Source organism: Eleutherodactylus coqui, chromosome 9 (assembly GCF_035609145.1).
Source record: "Eleutherodactylus coqui strain aEleCoq1 chromosome 9, aEleCoq1.hap1, whole genome shotgun sequence".
Lineage (NCBI taxonomy): Eukaryota > Metazoa > Chordata > Amphibia > Anura > Eleutherodactylidae > Eleutherodactylus > Eleutherodactylus coqui.
The window spans coordinates 19,127,033-19,148,943 of NC_089845.1; the positions used below are offsets into that span (position 1 = coordinate 19,127,033).

General features: G+C 48.0%; 1 protein-coding gene across 1 annotated transcript in view; it reads left to right on the forward strand.

Annotated features, from left to right (window-relative positions):
* Positions 1-21,911, forward strand: part of DROSHA (drosha ribonuclease III) — a 263,840-nt gene that overhangs the window by 36,035 nt on the left and 205,894 nt on the right. Inside the window, exon 9 of the mRNA XM_066579186.1 lies at positions 11,142-11,228. Coding sequence (XP_066435283.1) covers positions 11,142-11,228 — 87 coding nt within the window. The remainder of the gene's footprint in view (positions 1-11,141; positions 11,229-21,911) is intronic.

The window sequence follows — 21,911 nt, forward strand, 5'->3', positions numbered from 1 at the left end:
GCAGTTTCCCTCTGCAGTTTCTTTCTGCAACGGAGAAAGCACCCGGACAGCAGCAGCACCTCCTGTCTCGGGCACCAGCAGCAGTAGCAACTCCGCAGCAGTCCCTGCCACAGCACCTGCCGGGTCACCAACGCCGCGAGATCGTATGGTACACCAGCGTCGACTTCCGACAGCACCCAAGCGTCAGGACCAGAGGCTCCAGCTGGACCGGGGGAACCGCAGAAACAGCTGCTAGACCGGGTAAGCCCTGCCCAAGGCAGCACTTTGCGGTGTTCTCCCCTCGCCCTCCCCATCCCCCCTGCAGGCATTCCTGTAACGGTACTTAGCTTTCCCGCTACCTGGGAATTGTTTTCTGTTGCCATGTCTGACCCTAGATCAGAGGGTTCCAGCCCGGCCAAGGGGAGGGTGAAGCATTACGCTTGCACTACCTGCAGCAGTAAGTTCGCTTGCGGTCAAGTCGACCCCCCGCTGCACTAGATGTGCCGCGGTGCGCGCAGCCCCAGGGTCCCCGGTGCCCCCCGCCGCCCCTGTGGAGCCAGGGCCCGAACCCCAACGGGGGAGGTCCCTGGCCGCTGCCGTTTCTGGCTTGGCCATATCCTCTGCGGCGATTTTACGCCGGTTAGAGCCCAGCTCAGACGCGTCCTCCTCGGAATATGCACGAGAGAGGACACACAAAAGGAGGAGGTCCCTTAGCAGCGAGGACACTCCCCATAGATCGCGCCACACCGGGAGGTCGTCTGGACCCTCAAAGTCCAGACGATCCAGGGACTCTCAGGGCTCTCATGGTCCAGGGAGTCCGTGCATACTTATCATAGATCAAGGCATTTTTTCACGGTCCCGGTATTCTGCGAGACCAGCCCGGGCTCGCGATGAGTCCCCTCGAGCATCTTGCGCATGGGCGCCCCAGGACACGGCCCAAACGGCAGGCAAGGGCAGTGGGTCTGAAGACTACGACCACTCTGCAGGCTCGTCAGTTTTGGAACTAGACGAGGAACAGGTGTCGCGCCTAGCCAGCCTAATGTACGGCCTGGTAATATCCATAAGAGAAACCCTCCAAGTAATGGAGGAAACAGTGCAGACGCCTCCTTCCGCGGTGTCATTTAGACGGCAGAAGGAGATCACGACAGGTCTTCCCAGACCATCCGGATTTTTCGGAGGTTCTTAATAACGGATGGCAGAACCCGGATAAGAAATTTAGGCAACCCGGGAAGACTTGGGAAAGTACATACCCATTCCCAGGGGGCCTGAAAAAGGGGTTGGGCGGTACCTCCGGTAGTTGACCCGCCAGTGTCGTGACTGTCTAGAAGCACAGCACTGCCAACAGCCAAGGTAGCAATGCTGGCTAATCCTCAAGACAGGAAGCTGGATGCGTGGGCAAAACCGCGTTTTAAGCCACAGGCACCACCTTACAGCCGATTTTTGCGACCGCATGGGTCAGCAAGGCATCCATAGCCTGGGCCAAGCAGCTACGGAGAGACAGTGTAGCAGGCGCTCCACCAAATGAGTTGCTCGAACTGACAGACAACGTCATACAGGCAAACAAATTTGTATGCACAGCAGAACTAGACGCAGCCAAGTTCGGTGCCCGGCCATCCGCTGCATCGGTGATGGCAAGGTGAACTCTCTGGCTGAAAAAAGCTGGTCAGCAGATACAGCATCCAAGATGGCCCTAACAAAATGGCCATTCGAAGGAAACAGGCTGTTTGGACCTAAACTGGATGACATGGTAAAGGGCGCTACAGGCAGCAAGAGCACGTCGTTACCACAAATGCCGGCAAGAAAGGAGAAGGTTCCACTAAAAAGGAAACCGTTCTTTGTTTTAGATCCTTTCGGCGTCTTTTTCATCCCGCCCAGGGTCAGGGCAGTGGTCCCAGTCTACAAGAACCCCGACAGACGCAAAGAGGGGCCCCTCTTTTAAAACAAGGCAAACATGGCGATCCCGACCCGGAATATCTAAAACAGCGGGATCAAAAGAGCGCGGCATGAGATGCTACCCCCACCCAGTGTCACCAGGGTGGGGGGGGCAGGCTCTCCCAATTGCGAGAGACATGGGGGAGGCGCGTGAGTAACAAGTGGGTGCAGGAAATTGTGACATCCGGTTACGCAATCGAATTCACGACTCCCCCACGGAATTCATTCTGCAGGTCCAGAGTGCCTACCGCCCCGGAAGGAGTAGCCAACCTACAGCAGGCAGTGCGGAACCTTCTGGCACAGGGGGTTGTGAAACCGATACCGGAGGCACAAGAGAGGCAAGGGTTCTATTTGAATCTTTTTCTTGTACCCAAAAAGGACGGCAGAGTGAGGCCGGTGCTGGATTTAAGGAGGTTGAACCAATTCATCAGAACAAAACATTTCCGGATAGAGTCAATCAAGTCCGTGATAACCTCCATGCAACCGGGCGAATTTCTGTCTTCAATAGATATCAAGGACGCTTATCTCCATATCCCGATTCGGGAAACGCATCAAAAATTCCTTCGTTTCGAAACACAGGGAAGGTATTTTCAGTTTACGGCGCTGCCATTCGGCCTGTCTACCTCTCCAAGGGTCTTTACGAAGGTACTAGCAGCAGTGATGGCGCCACTCCATGCGGAAGGTATATCAGCCATTCCATACCTGGACGATATACTAATAAAGGCACCGTCGTGGGACGGCAACATCAAAAGCGTACACGTCACGATGAAGATGCTAGAAGAATTCGGCTGGATAGTGAACCGTGAAAAATCATGCCTAATACCGACACAACACTTGGAGTTTTGGGCATGATATTCGATGCCAGCCAGCACCAGGTCCGGCTACCTCAAGCAAAGGTAGACAAGCTCCGGCAGGGGGTCCGGTCCCTAATACAGGGGAAACCGTTAACCCTCAGACACTGCATGGCTATCCTGGGCCAGATGGTGGCAGCATTCGAGGCGGTTCCGTTCGCCCAGTTTCCAGTCAAGGAAACTACAACACTTGATATTGTCACGCCGGAATGGGTTCCGGATGACCCTGGAACAGCGAATCCAGATAACCCCTCAAGTCCAAAGGTCACTGAAGTGGTGGCTGGAACCTGGGAGGCTTCAGGCGGGATGGCCTTTGGGCCCAAGTCGCTGGACAGTAGTGACGACGGACGCCAGCCTTTCAGGTTGGGGCGGAACACTAGGGGATCAGTCTGTTCAAGGAGTGGTCTCAAAAAGAGACAAGGCTACATATAAACATCCTAGAGTTGCGGGCCATCTACTTGACTCTCCGACACTTCGGGCCCAATCCCAAGAGAAAAAATGTACGCATTCAGATGAACAACACCATAGCGGTGGCCTATGTCAACCGACAAGGAGGAACACGGAGCGTGTCGGTAATGAGCGAGGTAGCAGGCATACTAACGTGGGCGGAGAAGCATCTGAGCTCGATTTCCGCAGTCTACATTCCCGGAATAGAGAAAACTGGGTGGCGAATTACCTAAGCCGAGAAACAGTGGATCCCGGCGATTGGGGGCTGCACCCAGAAGTATTTCGGACGATATGCCGGAAGTGGGGCACGCCAGACGTGCACCTCAGGGCGTCCCGACTAAATTACAGGCTACGCCTGTTTATGTCCCGAGCACGGGATCCACAAGCAGCGGCAACGAATGCGCTAACCATTTCGTGGGAGGAGTACAAGCTCCTATACGTATTTCCACCCATTCCTCTCATACCGAGGATCCTAGGGAAAATCAAGCAGGAAGGATGATCAGCAGTATTAATAGCACCAGACTGGCCAAGAAGAAGCTGGTACGCGACCATCATAGAAATACTGTTCGACACACCGTGGCATCCTCCAGAGCAAAGAGACCTGCTATCCCAGGGGCCTTTTTTTCTACACCCAAATTCCAAGTCTCTACATTTGACGGGTTGGCCGTTGAGACCGAGGTGTGGAGGAGGAAAGGTTATTCGGAGAAGGTTATCCAGACTATGATACGGGCCAGAAAACCAGCCTCATCGGCAGTTTATTATAGAGTCTGAGAAGCGCTTCTTCACCTGTGTGAGGAGGGGCGGGTACAACCGATGCAATTGTCGGTGGCCAGAATTCTTGCATCCTTACAATCAGGCCTCGAGGTAGGATTGAGGGTAGGCTCGTTAAGGGGACAGGTGTCGGCATTAACGGTACTGTTCCAAAAACCAATCGCAAAGAGGATGGCAGTACGTACATTCCTGCAAGGAGTCGCCCATACGACACCCCCGTTTAAACCCCCGGTCCAAACTTGGGACCTTAATTTCGTGTTAGACACTATGACGGGCCAGCCGTTCGAGCCGCTGAAGGAGATTTCTATGCGACTACTGACCTGGAAGGTGGTATTCCTCGTCGCCATTACGGCAATCCGTAGGGTCTCGGAGCTGGCGGCTTTGGCTATGCAGGCGCCATATATGACCGTCCACCAGGACAAAGTGGTGCTGAGGCCATCACCCGAGTTTCTACCAAGGGTGGTATCACAGTTTCATACTAATGAAGAAAATTGTCTTGCCTTCTTTTTGTCCAGATCCAGTACACAAAGAGGAAAAAATGCTGCACCACCTGGACATAGTAAGGGCGCTGAGGATCTATGTGAAAAGTACAAAGGCGCTTCGTAGGACCGACACCCTCTTCGTTATTCCGGAGGGGACCCGAAGGGGCTTGGCAGCCTCAAGTCACCCTATCCAAATGGATAAGGTCCCTGATAACAGAGACGTATCGCACCTCATGGCGCTCGCCGCCATTTCGGGTTACGGCCCATTCCACACGGGCGGTAGGGGCTTACCGGGCAGTCCGTCACGGAGCCTCAGCCCTTCAGGAGGGTAAGGCAGCCACCTGGACTTCCTTACATATGTTCTCAAAATCTTATAAGGTCCACACAGCTGCATCATCTGACGCCGCTCTTGGCCGGAAGATCTTGCAGGTGGCGGTCGTTGACCGCACAGCCGAACTTTGAATGCCCACCCAATATATTGTTTTCGGGACTGCTTGTGGACGTCCCATGGTCTAGGCTGTGGCCCCCAATGATACGGACGAGAAACAGATATTTTTGGTATAACTTACCGTAAAATCTCTTTCTCGTCGCGTTCATTGGGGGCCACAGCACCCACCCCTTGTTTATTTAGGCGGTTGCTGGAACTTTCTGTTCTTCGGTCATGGTTCGGCAGAAAATTGTGCCAAGAGTTTTTGGTATGTATAAAACATAATATGTATAATCTTACTCCCACTGGCTTCCTACTGCTTGCAGACAGACTAATTAGCTGAGTGCCTGCAGGGGGGATATAGCCAGGTAGGGAGGAGCTAACACTTTTTTGCTTAGTGTCGCCTCCTAGGGCAGTGGCTATATCCCATGGTCTAGGCTGTGGCCCCCAATGAACGCGACGAGAAAGAGATTTTACGGTAAGTTATACCAAAAATATCTGTTTTCCCTATGTGGATTATCTGCGATTGCCAGCAAGCATTTACAAATAATTTCCGCTCAACTCGCAGGTCTTCCATGTGCGGAATCCGCGTTTGCCATGTGCATGAGGCCTACAGCTGATAGAATCTCTTGGGTTTACCCCTGTTTTTTTCACACACCTACAGCACCGCCCAGTAAATGGAGCCGGTAAAGAGTTGGTGACCGTACATCTCATGAGTACTGAACTACCGGGGCACCGTGAATGACTGTACAAATGCCACCAGATGGTGTGTACAGAAAGATGCCATAATATGGGATTCCAGAAGAATCGGACAAGATAAAAGAGCTCGAGATGCTTCTCTATGGCGTTTCTGGCATGCAGGAGTACAGTAAAGGCCTCGGGCATCTCTATGACAGCCCTATTATGGCTCTATACAAAAATCTAATTTAGCCATTTGCAGGAGCCTTTCTTTTCTTGTACTCGGTGTTCTAAAACGTTTGCAGATACAATGCATTTAGAAAGTCTACAGAGCTTTTTTCACTTTTTTTTACGTTTTGTTATGTTGTGCATATAAAATAAAAAGAAGAAAAATATTTCCCCATCATTCTGCTATCAGCACTCCATAATGACAAAGTGACAACAGAACTAGCATTTTGCATTGACATAAGTATTTAGACCGTTTGGAATGACACTTGGAATTCAGCTCTGGGGGCCTCCCATTTCTCTTCATCATCTCTGAGATGCTCCTACATCTTGATTGGAGTCACCTGGGGTCAATTCAGTTGATTGGACATATTAAAAGACCTCCCCCCCCCTCCTGTCTGTATAAGATCTTACCGCTCACAATGCATATCTGAGCCCAAACCAAGCCATCAGGAGAACAGGATTATGTGGAGGCACAGATCTGGAGAAGGTTACAAAAAAAATGCCTGCTGCCTTGAAAGTTCCCAAGAGCCCAACGGCCTCCATAGTTCTTAAATAGAAAAAGTTGGAAGAACCAGAACTCTTCCTAGAGCTACCGACCCAAACTAAGTAATTGGGGGAGAAGGGCCTTGATAAAAGAGGTGACCAAGAATCCAACGGTCACTCTGGCACAAAGATCCTGTGTGCAGATGGGAGAAACTTCCAGAAGGTCAATCATCACTACAGCCCTCCACCAATCTGGGCTTTATGGCGAAGGGTCCAGAAAGAAGCCTCCTCAGTATAAGACACAGGAAAGCCGCCTGGAGTTACCAGAAAGCAACTAAAGGACCCTCAGACTGTGAGAAACAAACACGATTCTCTGCTCTGATGGAACCATAATTGAATATTTTGACCTCAGTTTTAAGTGTTATGTCTGTTTGAAACTTGGCGCCACTCATCACCCGCCCAATACCATCACTACATGGATCATGGTGGTGGCGGCACCATGCTGTGGGGATGTTTTTCAGCGGTTGGGATGGAGACCGGTGAGGGTGGATGGACAGCTGAATGGTGCAAAGTACAGAGATATTTGTAATGAGAATCTGATCCAGAGCGCAAAGGGACTTTGGACTGGCACTGCACCTACACCCAAGGCACATTGGAAGAAAAGGCTTCAATATGCACAGCAGTATTGGAATTGGCAAAAGCTTGCCTTCTCTAATGAGTCACATCTCCTGCTTCAATGAACAGATGGACGTTGGAGTGTCGGGCGAGAAACAGAGAACAAACACCCTGCAACCATTGCCGGAAAAACGCAGGCTGGTGGTGGCAGCGTTACGGTCTGGGGAATTTATTTTTGTGGCATTCTCTGGACTGCTCATCCATGTGGAAGGCACTCTGAGCCGATCTATGAATTCATCCTTGCAGATCACATACACTCATACATGTTTGTCTTCTCCCTGGCAGATGGGACCTTCCAGCAAGACAATTCGACATGTCACATGGCTAGAAATGTCCGACGGAAGTCTTGGTTGTGCACTTCCAACCACTAAGTGCTTCCCGGCCCCCTAACTCCCCAGGCTTGAACCACCTTGATCTTGTTGGCTCGGTGGATCCTCCCCACGCTCCATCCAGCCTCTGTGGGATGCAGTCAGCAGGACTCCAGATACCGGAGACAACCTACCAGCAACTTGCCGTGTCACTCCCGGGCCGTCTAGCTGCTGTCCGTGCGGCACACGGCGGTTACTCTGGATATTAACTGGTAGTGGGAATAATGCGACTCCACTGTGTGTGTGTGTGTGTGTGTGTGTGTGTTACATTAATTGGTACCATTAAAAAAAATGCAAGGCGGGGAGCCTGAAAACTGTCTAGCAGTTAAAAGGTCGAAGAACACCTGGCAGAAGTTAGTGAAACCCCTTTGAAATGACAACCCAAAACTGCATGGTGAGCTAGAGGTGTAATCACACTGGCGAGTATCGCGCATGCGTTCCATCCAATGGCGGTATAGACGAAACTCGTGTTTGTTAATAGCAAATTGACTTCAATGTGTTTATTCACATGAGCGGTACTGCGAGATTGAAAAGCTGCTGGGTGTCCTGTTTGTGGTTATGGTATCTTTAGGAAAAAAAAAATTGCACTCACTTGCCATCCGATTTACATTCAAGTGCGATGCGACTTTAAAAAAATTTTAATGCACGGTGCTTACACCCAGAGATACAATTTTACAATATTAGTTAGATTTTCTCGGCTTAATATCGCACTTGCCCGCGTAAATTAACCCTAAAGAAGATGGCCAGTATATATAGTAAGGGGTAATGTTGCAAATCATCAGATCACAGGAGATCTGGACTGGGTGAAGAGCTGGAGTATTGGTGAGGTCTCAGTGTTCATGAAAGCGACTTTCAGTCTACTCTATAACTGTGAAAACCATTATTTAAGCTCCTATTTCATCCTTGTTTCCGCTCACAGACCCGCCGCCGCCGTGCTGATCTGATGACAACATTTTGTTCTGATTGCGCGCGGTTTCAGTCCAGCTGGGCTGCATTCATTTTCCAAACAACCTCTGATAAAGTAGAGCTGGAATCTTGCTGATTGCTGAGTCGACTTCTCCTTGATTACCTTCCACTAATTTCGCTATATCCTTCTGTGGGCTCCGATCCACATCAATGTCTACATTGTGACTGGCTTGCAAAATGCTGGTCACGCTTGTATGTTAATCTGGTCCACAATATGGGAACAGACCAAGATTTACATTTAAGTAAGACCGGCATAACTTCCTGCAGCCTTTCTGTTAGAATGTGAGCGCTTGTTTGCCCTCTTCATAGCAAACCTGTTTGGAAATCTGATGTTGTAATAGTGAATTGTCTGTTCACGAGTGCCAAGTAAGCAAATCTACTTGTCATCTGATTGGCTAAGGAACTCTATCTCACCAGTAAAGCCGCTGTTGTCTGCATTAAGGCCCATTTAGACACAACAATTCTCGCTCAAAATTTGCTCAAAGCCATCTTTTGTCTATATGCACGTGCATTGTGCAGTTTTCGTGCACGAGTCGATCATCGCTCAATTCTAATTTTCTAGAATTGAGTGATAACATTCTGCACCGCTGATAAGAGTTTATCACAGTTGGCAGCGCTGATGAGATTCTTTCAACTTGTTTCAGGACAACCTTGACCTGGTCGGATGTCTTGTGACCTTGACCTGGTTGCGTATATTGCGGCCTTGACCTTGTGGCCGCGACCTGGTGGCGTGTCTTGTGGCCGCGACCTGGTGGCGTGTCTTGTGGCCGCGACCTGGTGGCGTGTCTTGTGGCCGCGACCTGGTGGCGTGTCTTGTGGCCGCGACCTGGTGGCGTGTCTTGTGGCCGCGACCTGGTGGCGTGTCTTGTGGCCTGGATTGGTGTAGACCAAAAACGGGAAATAAGGCACAATCCTTTGAAGAACGTACACAAATATAGTTGGATAAATTCCTCTGTTTTTATTGGTATTATCAGCTTAAAAAACGCGTTTCAAAGCAACGCGATGCTTCTTGAGCAGTAGTGCCCGGACACTGTTAGCAGGCAGAGCCGATGCTGGACATGCCTGCAGGAATTTCATGTCGTCGGCACTACTGATGAGGAAGCATTGTGTTTCTTTGAAGCGCGTTTTTTAAGATGCTATTACCAATAAAGACAGAGAAATTTACCCAACTATGGCCGGGCTCACGCGACCAGATTAGATTCTGCAAGCAGGAGGTCTGCAGAGGATTCTGGCACCCAGCCAGTGACTGTGCTTACGGAGCGTAATTGTATTGCATATGACCTCGTATGCACGCAGGCCATCCTAAGCAATGCAGTTTTTTTTGTTTCTATTTCCCGCACCGCCACTTAGAGATGATGCGGGTACCCGCAGCTGATATGCAATGTAATTGGGCTACGGGCATATCCGCGACCATAGAGAACAAGGGGCTCTATGGTCGCGGATTCTGCAGTAAAATAGAGCATGTTTCGTTTTCTGCGAGATTATGCAATTCCGACCCGTTAATATGAACAGAATTATGTAATCCCATGTATTTAATTGATCTGCGTATTACCGCAAATCGTACAATCATGGAATGTGTCATTCCGGTCCAGTTGTGTGCGGCCGGCCTCTATTAGTTCTTCGGAGGGTCGTGGCAGTTTGTTGGCCTACACTATTCCATGTTCTCCGCATTGGGATACTGGCTGGGATCGCTTCCATAGATCAGCTCGGACGACGGCAGCCATTAGTATTACTTAGCGGACATGCACTCCATGGTTTTCATAGAGGACAGAATCCTATTAAGCAAATAGCCCACTTCCACCGCACCATAATGGACTCCTATAGACATTACCGGAGATACAAATAAAGCCGATTCCCCCTAAAGCCATCTATAATGTGAATGGCATCTAATCATGGGAGTCTGAGAGCGAAACCCAGAGCACAGTAAATGACATTTCAGCTGCCATTCCCTGAATAACTTTGTGGATCATTCGGTCAGTCCTGTCGTAGAATGCAGAACAGCGATGGGAACGGAGAGCGCCGTGTTTTAAGGCTCCTGTGCATCTTGGGTAATGGATGTATTTACCTCCTATTTCCCAATATAAATGTAATCAGCCGCTGAGAGTTATGACTTTCCTCCCACGGAGCGGCAACAGTTCCATGTCTGCAGGGCTTTTATTAAGTTGCTGATGCAGTAAAACGGCTTCTCCTCCCGGCTTTGACTTGGGATGCACAATCCTATTGTGAGTTATGGGCTACGCAGAGCATTTTGCATGCATCAATGGAGTTAAATTCCCCACGTTCAATTCAGAACTTAACAGGTTTCTTGAGTATAAAAAGAGATTGATGAATTCCGCACGTGTTTTTTTTTTGTGTGTTGATTTGCGTGTTGTCTGCAAATTGGCAACTAAAATGAACTTTCCCAATTATCTCCTGTTTTGTGTGCACACTAATTTATTCAACCGTCCCTACTAATGGTTTGTTGATATATAGAGCGCAGGTTAAAGCGAAATTAGAATTTGTGGACAACATTTTTATTTTGCCTCGGCTGCTCCTTAATTAACCTTTCTGCTGCCTGGAGGCCGATGTTGGCAGCCGGCTGACTCCGCGTTGGAGACTCTGTCCGTCACTTACTCCTTTCTCTTGATCCTTGGCCCGGAGTCTGGGCATCCGGATCACCTGGAAATATGCCTGAAACTTTTATGGATGCATTAAGCATAACATGTTGTAAGCTAGAAACAACTGATTAACATGTTTTACAGTCCGTTCCTCTTAGGCAGCCTCTTGCCAAAGAGATTTCACTATCTAGACACTTGAGTAACGAGCGCCAAGGAGCACAGAACGGCTTTATCTCCATCTTCTGTTCTTGTTTCAGACTGATCGGCCAACCGTTGTAGAGTACGATGACCATGAATACATCTTCGAAGGCTTTTCGATGTTCTCCCATTCTCCGCTCACAAACGTAAGTGTCTTTTCGTAGAAATCGGTCAACGACCAATTGCTGCGCTTTATATATGTAGTTTAAGTCTGATGGAAATGTATTGGATAGGTAATGCGCTTTCTGCCTTTGGAAAAGGGGGCAGTGAAGACGTCGTGCCTTATGAGCGGTGAAAATGCAAAGCGCTGTTGGCCATGTAAAATGCGACTAACATATTACCTTATATGAGATGTATATATACACGTTATATAATATCTAACACGTTACCACTCACGTCACTGGAATTGTGTTGCATGTTTTCAGAGTGTAATAAGAGTATAATCTCCTGATCTGTGCATCTCGTGTACATTGACATGACCTGCCCCCATTGGATACCCTCAGAAACTGACAATTGTTTCCCTTTAATTGATATGCTTGTGATCCGTATTGATCTGGCTACTAAAACTGGATCCTAGATTGGTCTGAAGGACTCTCAAAGTCTATAACATTTTGGCTCCCGCTACCATACGGTTTGAGGAGTTTAGCCACTTAGTGACCAGCCATACATATTTTTACAGCAGTCACGGAGGGGCTTTAGTTGTCGGACAGCTAAGCTCTTGGTCTAACGGCTGGGAGTGGGGAAACCTCCAATCCCATCATAGAAGCAGTTGATGGGGCTCCTACTGACATCCATTGGCATCCTGCAATGTGATCACTTGGTGCCGATGGGTTGCCAAACCAACCAGAGGCCATATATGCAAACCAGCCTATGAAAGCCTATTACAGGGTGAACGGAGTCAGTGGAAGTACATTGATTTTCATTGCCGCTCTCACACTAGCGGATTTTTTGTGTATAATACGCGCATAAAACAACCAAAGCGTGTTCTGTTTTACGGCGTGGCATTGTCCTCTGTGGATGACTGCTGGGCTTATTGACTTATCTCTTTATTTCTCCTTTCTTTTCATCCTAAATATAATGGACAATCAGGGAGTTGGTACAGAGGAGCCACCTTATACCATCAGGCAAACAGAGGGGGATGTTAGACTGAATATCAGAGAGATTTCAGGTTAAACTGTCTGAATAGGACCGTGAAACCCCTTCGGATATGAGCAGCGGGGGCGTATTGCAGGAGGGGTAGGGCTGCAGCTTTTGGATCCTCTGTTCTGCTTGTGTAGTTTGAGGAGATGCGGCCTTTGTTCCTGTGGTTGGGGTATATACTAGCAGTCCTCTAAGTAGCTCACGCTAAGCCTTTGTAAATCTTTGGACAGGCTTGATACCACAAGCAGTGTCACTGACTGGCTGATTTAATAATCAGTTGAAGATAGAATGGATATATGATATGAGGTTTATTGTTGGTCCCTGAGGAGCTTGCCTCAAGCGAAACGCGTTGGATTAGATAGGACTAGATAAGGTGATACCGGAGACCAGTGGAGTCCCACTGCTCCCATTGTGTCCATTTAAGGACAGTGTTCGTCAACTGGATATTTGCATCTCTTACATCTTTTGGTAGTTTTTATGACACCAGTGACTAATTGCTGACGCTGTCCTAATACATCTGGAATGGCGTCTCTTAATTAATTGATCTGAATGCTCACCTACCCCATTGAATTGAATGGGGTTAATTAGGAACCTTTGCTATGTCCTCTCTACGCTCTTTGTGGGACATATTCACTGTCCGGTGGGTGTCCTTTTAGTCATGGATTGGTTTCTGAGTGGTACCAGCCCCGCTACCTCTGGAGGGGAGGTGGGGGCGGATGCCGGAATTGCACTTGAGCAGATGGTTTTTATTTCACAGTTTTATCTAACTCAGGCGACCTCCTCCCCAAATACTAATATATTAAATCGGTACACACACATATATATATTTATTACACACACATACATATATACACACACATATTTAAATTCTGTTCATGTCTAAAAATATAATACGCAGGCGACGTCACGTAACCAGCTAGTGTCCTATAAAATGCTGATCTGCGAGGGATCCTCTAAACGGGGAAGTGCCCTAATATAACAAGTGGTTTTCCCAAATTCAACACAAAATGCCACTTTTAATGAGTACCACAGTCTCAGAATTATTTAATTCCTCCATGGCAAGCATCTTTAATACTTAGTAAACTAAATAATTCAAGGGTCACAGCAGGCTATTAAGCTAATGGACAAAGTTGCCACAGAACAACCAGAAGGCCGTTGGTTGTGACCCCCACCGGAGGAAGACCTTTTTATTTTATTATATATGTGAAAATATTACAATTCCAAGACTCTCACAGCTCCTACAGACTAAAGTAGTCATGGATGATAAGAGTCAGCCAAGCTGACTCCTAGCAGACTAGAATATGGAGAAGTTGGACGCCGGCCGCAACCCCCCACATATATACAGAGCAGCAGTGAAGTCCTGAGCTAAGCTATAACCACCACCCCCCCGACATGTTTAGTACTTAGCAGGGGACCCTTTGTTGTTCTAACCGCCTTATTCACACGTCCGTATTTGGTCAGTGTCATAGTCAGTATCTGTAAGCCGAAAGCAGGACTGGGTCCAAAATCTGGAAGAGGTGCAGAACTTTCCATCGTTCTTTCTGTAGTTCCACAAGTACTGCTGACATGTGAATAAGAAGCTGCTGCGCGGATGGACAGCTGGAGACAAAGCCTGGCCGTTGTGTGCCGCTGGGAGGGTTGGGGTAATTCTGAGACTGCAGGAGTCATTAAAACTGACACTGTGTTCGATTTGCAGAAAACGCTTCCTTTGGGTTTTTGTTCAGCGATGTAAATTGTTCTCATCTGATTTTGTATTTTTTTTTTTTTTCTTCAAACGGTTGAATGAAAATTTGCCAATTTGAAAAATCAAATTTTCAATGAGGATTGAATAATCTTGACTGTAGTGAAGTCTACTAGACCAGCGATCGAATGATTGATTGCATCTTCCAGTTCCTATGAGGGTTTAAAAAAAAAAAAAAAAAAAAGTGCGCGTGTATAACCAATATTAATTCTACCCCTCCCTGACGTTAGGCACATGTCGGGTGCCATTTCTTGGACCGGGACTTGAGCCAGCTCCATGTTTTGGCTGTCTTTAACAGCCGACAACCACACTCAATAGCTATAATCAAATATTGCAAATATATAAAGGGTTAAAATGAAGAAAAATTGGATACTTGCCTATCCTGGCAACTCTGCGTCCAGCGCGGCAGTCCTGTTGCTTGCGGCACGGAAACTAGAGGAAGCAGTGAGGAGTCACATGTTGCTTGTTGTGTATGTGACCACTCAGACACTCGCAGGCTTCAGTGGCCATAAACCCCCCATATAATAGTCCGTTATCACTCTCTCTCTCTGAACACATTTGGAGGCCTTTGGCCCAAAGAGAAGCGTCTTTTAGAGTTAGAAACTTGTCTAATAAGGTTCACCTGGATGTGGCGGATGGGCCTCCATGTTTTGATCAAATATGCGTTAAGGACCTTGCGTTGCTGTTTGAGTATTACATGTGTCTGAGCGCTGCAGGGTGGGTGTCTGTCACTACTTGATATCAGTGCTGCCCCTTGTTTGCTCTATATGGGGATAGGACATCAATCACTAGCTGAACATTAGTTCAACTTCCTGATTCTCTTTTGGTTGTGCCAAACAAGATGAATACAGTCTTGATGATCCTGTCCAGTCTAACGATTTGTGTTCTTCTATTCTTGATCTTTTATTGCAAAAGTTTCTCCTCTGCTTCTGTTTTAATTAATTTTTAATGCAGAGCCATTCATTTCAGAATCTGCTATATAGTTGGAACATCAATTTAAAAAACAGTTTTTATTTTTATGGCCCCTGCTAATTATTATGGTAGGAGTCCCTTTTTATCATCTTCCTGTTGCACATGAGTTGTGTAGTGATTCCGGAGCTCATATAATACATTTTTCTATGTTGCTTAGCGATTTGGAGTTTAGTTGCACGATCCATATTAGGATTTATAGATGTAACATTAACTGGCAAACATAACCGTTTTGTACAGAAGATGCTGTAATGAAAACTTAAATCTGTTGGAGTTTAATGCTGATCATCAAAATCAGCATCATCAACTTTATAGTGTAAGCCCCAAAAATCATCCCTTTTTACAAGAAAACTTAACCCTTTACAATCCAATTTTGGATTCAGGGTTTCCTAGGGGGCTTTCTCTTTCTGCCATTATACAATGGTGCCATCTGCTGGCTAGAGCCAGTACTGCGGTATGGGACATGCTGGAGAGACCCCCTCAACAACAGAGCGGCCAGCAATATATACAGTAAGAATACCCTGCCGGACGTCCTCCGACATCAGAGCTGTACAGCCTTCAGAGTGTCTTCAGACGTTAGACAGTGGATTGGAATGGGGTAAAGGGATATTCTACGCCTAAACTATTGGCATCCTCTCCTCAGGCTACACTCACATGGGTATCGCGCCGCCAACACGCTTCACACGCAGTTGGAAGATGGTTTTCATTCAAGAACGCCTCGCATCACCTCTGTGAAATTGCGGTCCTCGGGTGCGTGATTCACGCGTGTCGGAGGACGTGTGCGTGTAGCCTTAGATTAGCAGGGTTCCGTTATCCGGGATCCTCACCAGTCGGCTGATGAGTGGCCTGCTGTGGTAATGCAGCGGAATCCCATTTACGGTACTTCAGTGATCAGCGCTATGGATGGCGTTTTGTAAGTCCCAGACACCCGCAGCCGCTTCTCATCGGTTAACATCCTAAAGCATAAGGAAAGTAGCGCGGCATCTTGTATTCAGTATGGGGGGTTGGTTCACAGATGGTAAGACAGAATCTCTCTGTTTGTGACTGTTGGGGTCCGCGGCATCTTGTATTCAGTATAGGGGGCTGGTTCACGGATGGTAAAACAGAATCTCTCTGTGTTTGTGATTGTTGGGGTCCGCGGCATCCTGTATTCAGTATAGGGGGCTGGTTCACAGATGGTAAAACAGAATCTCTCAGTGTTTGTGATTGTTGGGGTCCGCGGCATCCTGTATTCAGTATAGGGGGCTGGTTCACAGATGGTAAGACAGAATCTCTCTGTTTGTGATTGTTGGGGTCCGCGGCATCCTGTATTCAGTATGGGGGGCTGGTTCACAGATGGTAAGACAGAATCTCTCTGTTTGTGATTGTTGGGGTCCGCGCTCGTCCGTATGTTTTGCAAGAAATCTAAGGCTCCCCTTTATGGACCCCGTTGGGTTTCCGTTGGCCTGTCTACTATCTTCCATATCACGGTCTGCAGCGGTATCTCTGCTGTCAGGAAGCCTGGAATGGATCCTTGGAGTATCCGTGTAAAGCTAATGGGACATAGCCGTCAGCAGTCTGTCTGCCAATTAGCTTTTACCTTCATCTTTAAAATGGCGTGAAAGCTTGTGGCAATTATGGCCGCCGCTGCAGTCCCTGCTTCAGCATCTTCACTTTGCCAGACCGCTGAATGGCCATTCTGACAGATGTAGTGAAGCCTACCCTGCCACGTAACTGGGCAGAGCTGCCATTTGCACAGTTAGCCGTTTCTTCCTTTACTCTCTTAAGGGCGCGGCCCTTTTCCCCGAAACAACAACTTTTTATAATTTTTCCGTGTTGCGTCGCCACATGAGGGCTTTTTTTTGCGGGATGAGTTGTGTTCTTCAGTGATAACATTTAATGTACCCCATAATATACTGCAAAAACTTTACAAAAAATTACCAAGTGGAGTGAAATGGAAAAAAATGCATTTCTGCCATCTTTGGGGTATCTTGTTTCTACGGCATGTACGCTGCATCAAAAATGTGACAACATTTATTTTGTGAGTCAGTAGAGTTAAAGTGCCCGTCCACTGGCGAATTACACCGGCCGACGCTTTCCATAGCATTGCTATGGAAGGCGCCGGCACCTGTCCACGAGCGGAGAATCATTGCGATTCTCCGCTCGCGGCGGGAAATTCGCAGCATGCTGTGAATTGCCCTGATTCTCCACGGCCGGCCTATCTATCAGATAGGGCTGACCGGCGGAGAATCAACGGCGACTCCTGCTCCCGGGCGGCGGCTCCCGCGGCGGAGATCTTCCGCGGGACTTCGCATCGCCCGTGGACAGGGGGCCTTACTATGATACCAAATATTAGATAGTCTTACCTTTTCTGTACTACTTAAAAAAATCTATGACTATCCATCCATCTACACACACACATCTAGAGCTCTGGGAAAAAAATAACATTTTCTGACGCAATCTTCTGACAGCCAGATTTTTTCCCGTTGATGTGTTTTGCAGGATGTCTTGTAGTTTCTGTTGATACAATTTTGGAGTGCATACGACTGTTTGATTGCTTTTTATTCTTTTTTTTTTTTTCTCCTGGAGGCAGCGTGATCAAAAATGCTCAATTCCAGTGTTTTAGGGATTTTTTTCTTATCTCGTTCACCCTGCGGATTAATGTAACTTTAATGTTACTTTAATAAATCGGACTTCTATGAACACAGCAAATTTTTATTTTATTTATTTTTTGTTATTAATATGGAAAAAGGGTGGGTTTTTTTTCTCTCTAAACTTCCTTTCTTTTTTTTCCAATAATAATAATGAAAACAACGTATTTTGGTTTTAATCCCCATAGGGGACTTGAACGTGCGATTTCTTTTTATCACTCATACATTATGATGTAATACCACAGTACTACATTATAACACATTTTCATAGGCTTTCATAGGCATTTATTCTTGGCAGCACTGGGGGGGCCTTCAGAAGACGGGTAGTATATACCTCTCCAGTGGCATTTAGAGGGTTAATGGCTACAATCAGTGTTAGCGCTGATCACGACTGTTGTGGGCGGGTGTCTGTTATACACAGCCAGTATACGGGTAGTATATACCTCTCCAGTGGCATTTAAAGGGTTAATAGCCACGATTGATTTTAGTGCTGATCGCGGGTGTCTGTTATAGACAGGCAGTATACGGGTAGTATATGCCTCTCCAGCGGCATTTAGAGGGTTAATAGCCACGATCAGTGTTAGCGCTGATCGTGGGTGGGTGTTATTATATTATATGGGTATTATATACCCGTTATTATATGGGTAATATATACCTCTCCGATCTCTGGAAGGCGCACCTCACTGACGGACCGGACGTTATACTGAAGGAGGCAGTGTTTCCCCCTTCTTGTGGGGTGAACGAGCGCAGTGAGCGGCGCTGAGAACTGTTAATGTGGTGAAGACCTCTGTAAATGAAGCCTGTAATCACATTAACATTCTCTCCCCGGCTAATGATCATACACATCGGTAACACACGGCTCCTCACACATCAGTAACACACGGCTCCTCACACATCAGTAACACACGGCTCCTCACACATCGGTAACACACGGCTCCTCACACATCGGTAACACACGGCTCCTCACACATCGGTAACACACGGCTCCTCACACATCGGTAACACACGGCTCCTCACACATCGGTAACACACGGCTCCTCACACATCGGTAACACACGGCTCCTCACACATCGGTAACACACGGCTCCTCACACATCAGTAACACACGGCTCCTCACACATCAGTAACACACGGCTCCTCACACATCAGTAACACACGGCTCCTCACACATCGGTAACACACGGCTCCTCACACATCGGTAACACACGGCTCCTCACACATCGGTAACACACGGCTCCTCACACATCAGTAACACACGGCTCCTCACACATCAGTAACACACGGCTCCTCACACATCAGTAACACACGGCTCCTCACACATCGGTAACACACGGCTCCTCACACATCGGTAACACACGGCTCCTCACACATCGGTAACACACGGCTCCTCACACATCGGTAACACACGGCTCCTCACACATCGGTAACACACGGCTCCTCACACATCGGTAACACACGGCTCCTCACACATCGGTAACACACGGCTCCTCACACATCGGTAACACACGGCTCCTCACACATCGGTAACACACGGCTCCTCACACATCGGTAACACACGGCTCCTCACACATCGGTAACACACGGCTCCTCACACATCGGTAACACACGGCTCCTCACACATCGGTAACACACGGCTCCTCACACATCGGTAACACACGGCTCCTCACACATCGGTAACACACGGCTCCTCACACATCGGTAACACACGGCTCCTCACACATCGGTAACACACGGCTCCTCACACATCGGTAACACACGGCTCCTCACACATCTCCCCGCCATTCAGTCTCCTATTCTGCATCAAAAAGAGAATAAACAGCAGTTAGCAGGTGTGAACAGCCGACTGGGATGGCGCTGCTGAGGTTGGTCGGGTCCCGTGTGGGCGGACAGCAAGAGGTATGAGAGAGAACATCATTCAGCTCGTCCTCACAAGTGTGCTGCCCGCTGGGTCTGCTACTCCGTACTCGCCAACCTTTGCCAACTCTCTAACTTACAGGGACGGCGGGGGGTTATATCCGTAATGCACAAAACGGTTTCCATCCCGTCAGTCTCGGGGCCAAGTCACCATCCCAACACTCATTCGCCTCCGAGAGTCAAAGCGTAGCTCATGGGTACGAGGCCATTTTCTGTAATCACCTATGTAAGGCCTCATGTCCACTAGCAAAATTAAATTGCGGATTCCTCGGGTGAAATTTTGCCCATAGGAATATCATTGGCGTCTGCAGTCAATTAAACTGAATTTTGGCATTTAATGGCATTTTAATCGATTTGCGGTTTTTACGTGCGGAAAAAAACACGCAGCATGCTCCATAAGGGTGCGTTCCCACGTACCAGGAACCGCTTGTGGCTGAGACTCCGCCCAGCTGCGGCTGTCAATGGAAGTGCCATCCTGCCATATAAGGTTGGCAGCCGGGTAGACGCTCAGCCACAAACTGTTACATGGACACACAACCTAATGCATTTATTTCCTGCCATGTTTTCAATGCAGATTAACCTTTTAAGGGCTCCTTCACACGACTGTGTTGTTACAGCGTATTCCGTGCGGAATGCGCCGCCCCAGCCTGCCATAGGCTCCCATGCTGCCGATCACACGTAATATCACGCACAAAGCTCACAGCATTACGTGCGCATACATGCCAACATAGTGCATGGCACTCCGCGCCCCGCCACCTGTATGCAGTGTCATTGTGTACTTACCGCATGACTGTCACACATTGGCGGCGCGCAGTGAATTACCCTCGCCTGCAGCCGGCCTTCCTCTCAGATCTGGCACAATGACTGATGGCTCCATATACACTAATATGGACCCTCCTGTCGTAGCCCGTGGGAGAGCGGCTACAGAGATCCGCCTGTTCTGGACGATCTGGCACGTCGGAGTAGTACATGGAGTAGATCTTAATGCCCACTGTGACATTTCCGGAGGGGCGCTCTTATTAGGAAATCTACAGTATCTGAACATCATAGAAGAACCTAAGTTTTCACAATGGGGTGGGCCAACTTCAAGAATACCAAAGATGAACTGGTTATTAGAGGAGAGAGATGCTTTGTGACTAAATGCATATAAGGAAGATGGAACCTCTGCAGCGCCACCTATTGGACAACAGCATTCCTGCAAATCAATATCTGAACATTTATACAGGTGTTTATAACAATGGTTGGGGATTGAAAGCCAAGCCAGAATCCATGACTAGTGAGAGGCCTATGACGAGAATTGGGAGGGGTAATATCACTCCTTAGGGAGAGCACCTAGAAGGTAAGTGAGGAGGTTTATAAGGCCATGCATGCACCTCTGGGAAATATATGCAAATAAGGAAGATGGAAGAATCATTGTTATAAAGACCTGTAGAACGGGTCGGACATTGTTTTGCAGGAATGCTGCCATCCGATAGGTGGCGCTGCAGAGGTATTGTTCCATCTTCCCTATTTGCATATACCCCAGAGGAGTCTTACAAGTCTCCTTACTCACCTCCTACGTGCTCTCCTTAAGGAGAGGCGATACCCCTGTCGATTTATGATTGACCAGCTATTGGGATGCTCTTTTTTTTTTTTTTAACCTGTCTTTAAACAAATTTTCCAAAATATTAAAGGGGTTTTCCAGGCAGCATATCCTCAGGATAGGCTACCAGTAGTGTATCAGCCGGTGTCCACGGCTCGGACGATCAGCTGTCATCACTGCAGCGGAAGCCGCTGCTCTGACCCCTTGTAATCCGGGCGCAGCTCCCATTGATTACCTGAGGATATGTCATCTATAGCAGGGGTCCCCAACTCCAGTCCTCAGGGACCACCAACAGGTCATGTTTTCAGGATATCCTATAGTAACACCACCTGTGGCAATGTCTGAGGCATCAACAATCATTACATCACCTGTGCAACACTGAGGAAATCCTGAAAACATGACCTGTTGGGGTCCCTGAGGACTGGAGTTGGGGAACCCTGGTCTATAGTATTTGTGCTTGGAAAACCCCTTTTAAGAATGTTCTCACGTAGCAGAAAATGTTGCAGAAGTTCCGCAATGGACATTCCACACCATAAGCATGACCGAACACCGTTCAAAACTCACACCGTCGGCGCAGATTGTGATGTGGCTTCTGTTACTGATCCGCGGCGCATTTGCAACAAAAGCCATGTCAAAATCTACACCTATGGCGCAAATTTTGACAGGTTTTCCATTGTGGTTATGGTGTGAAATCTGGTGCGAATGTCAGTTGTGGACATTCCACAACATCTTCCAGTACGTGAAAACGTATCCTATACCGCCTCATGGAAGGGGAGTGCAGATGGCAGCAGTTTGGGCTTATTCACACCCAACGGACACTACATGGGGCCACTATACTCAGACCAGTTTGTGC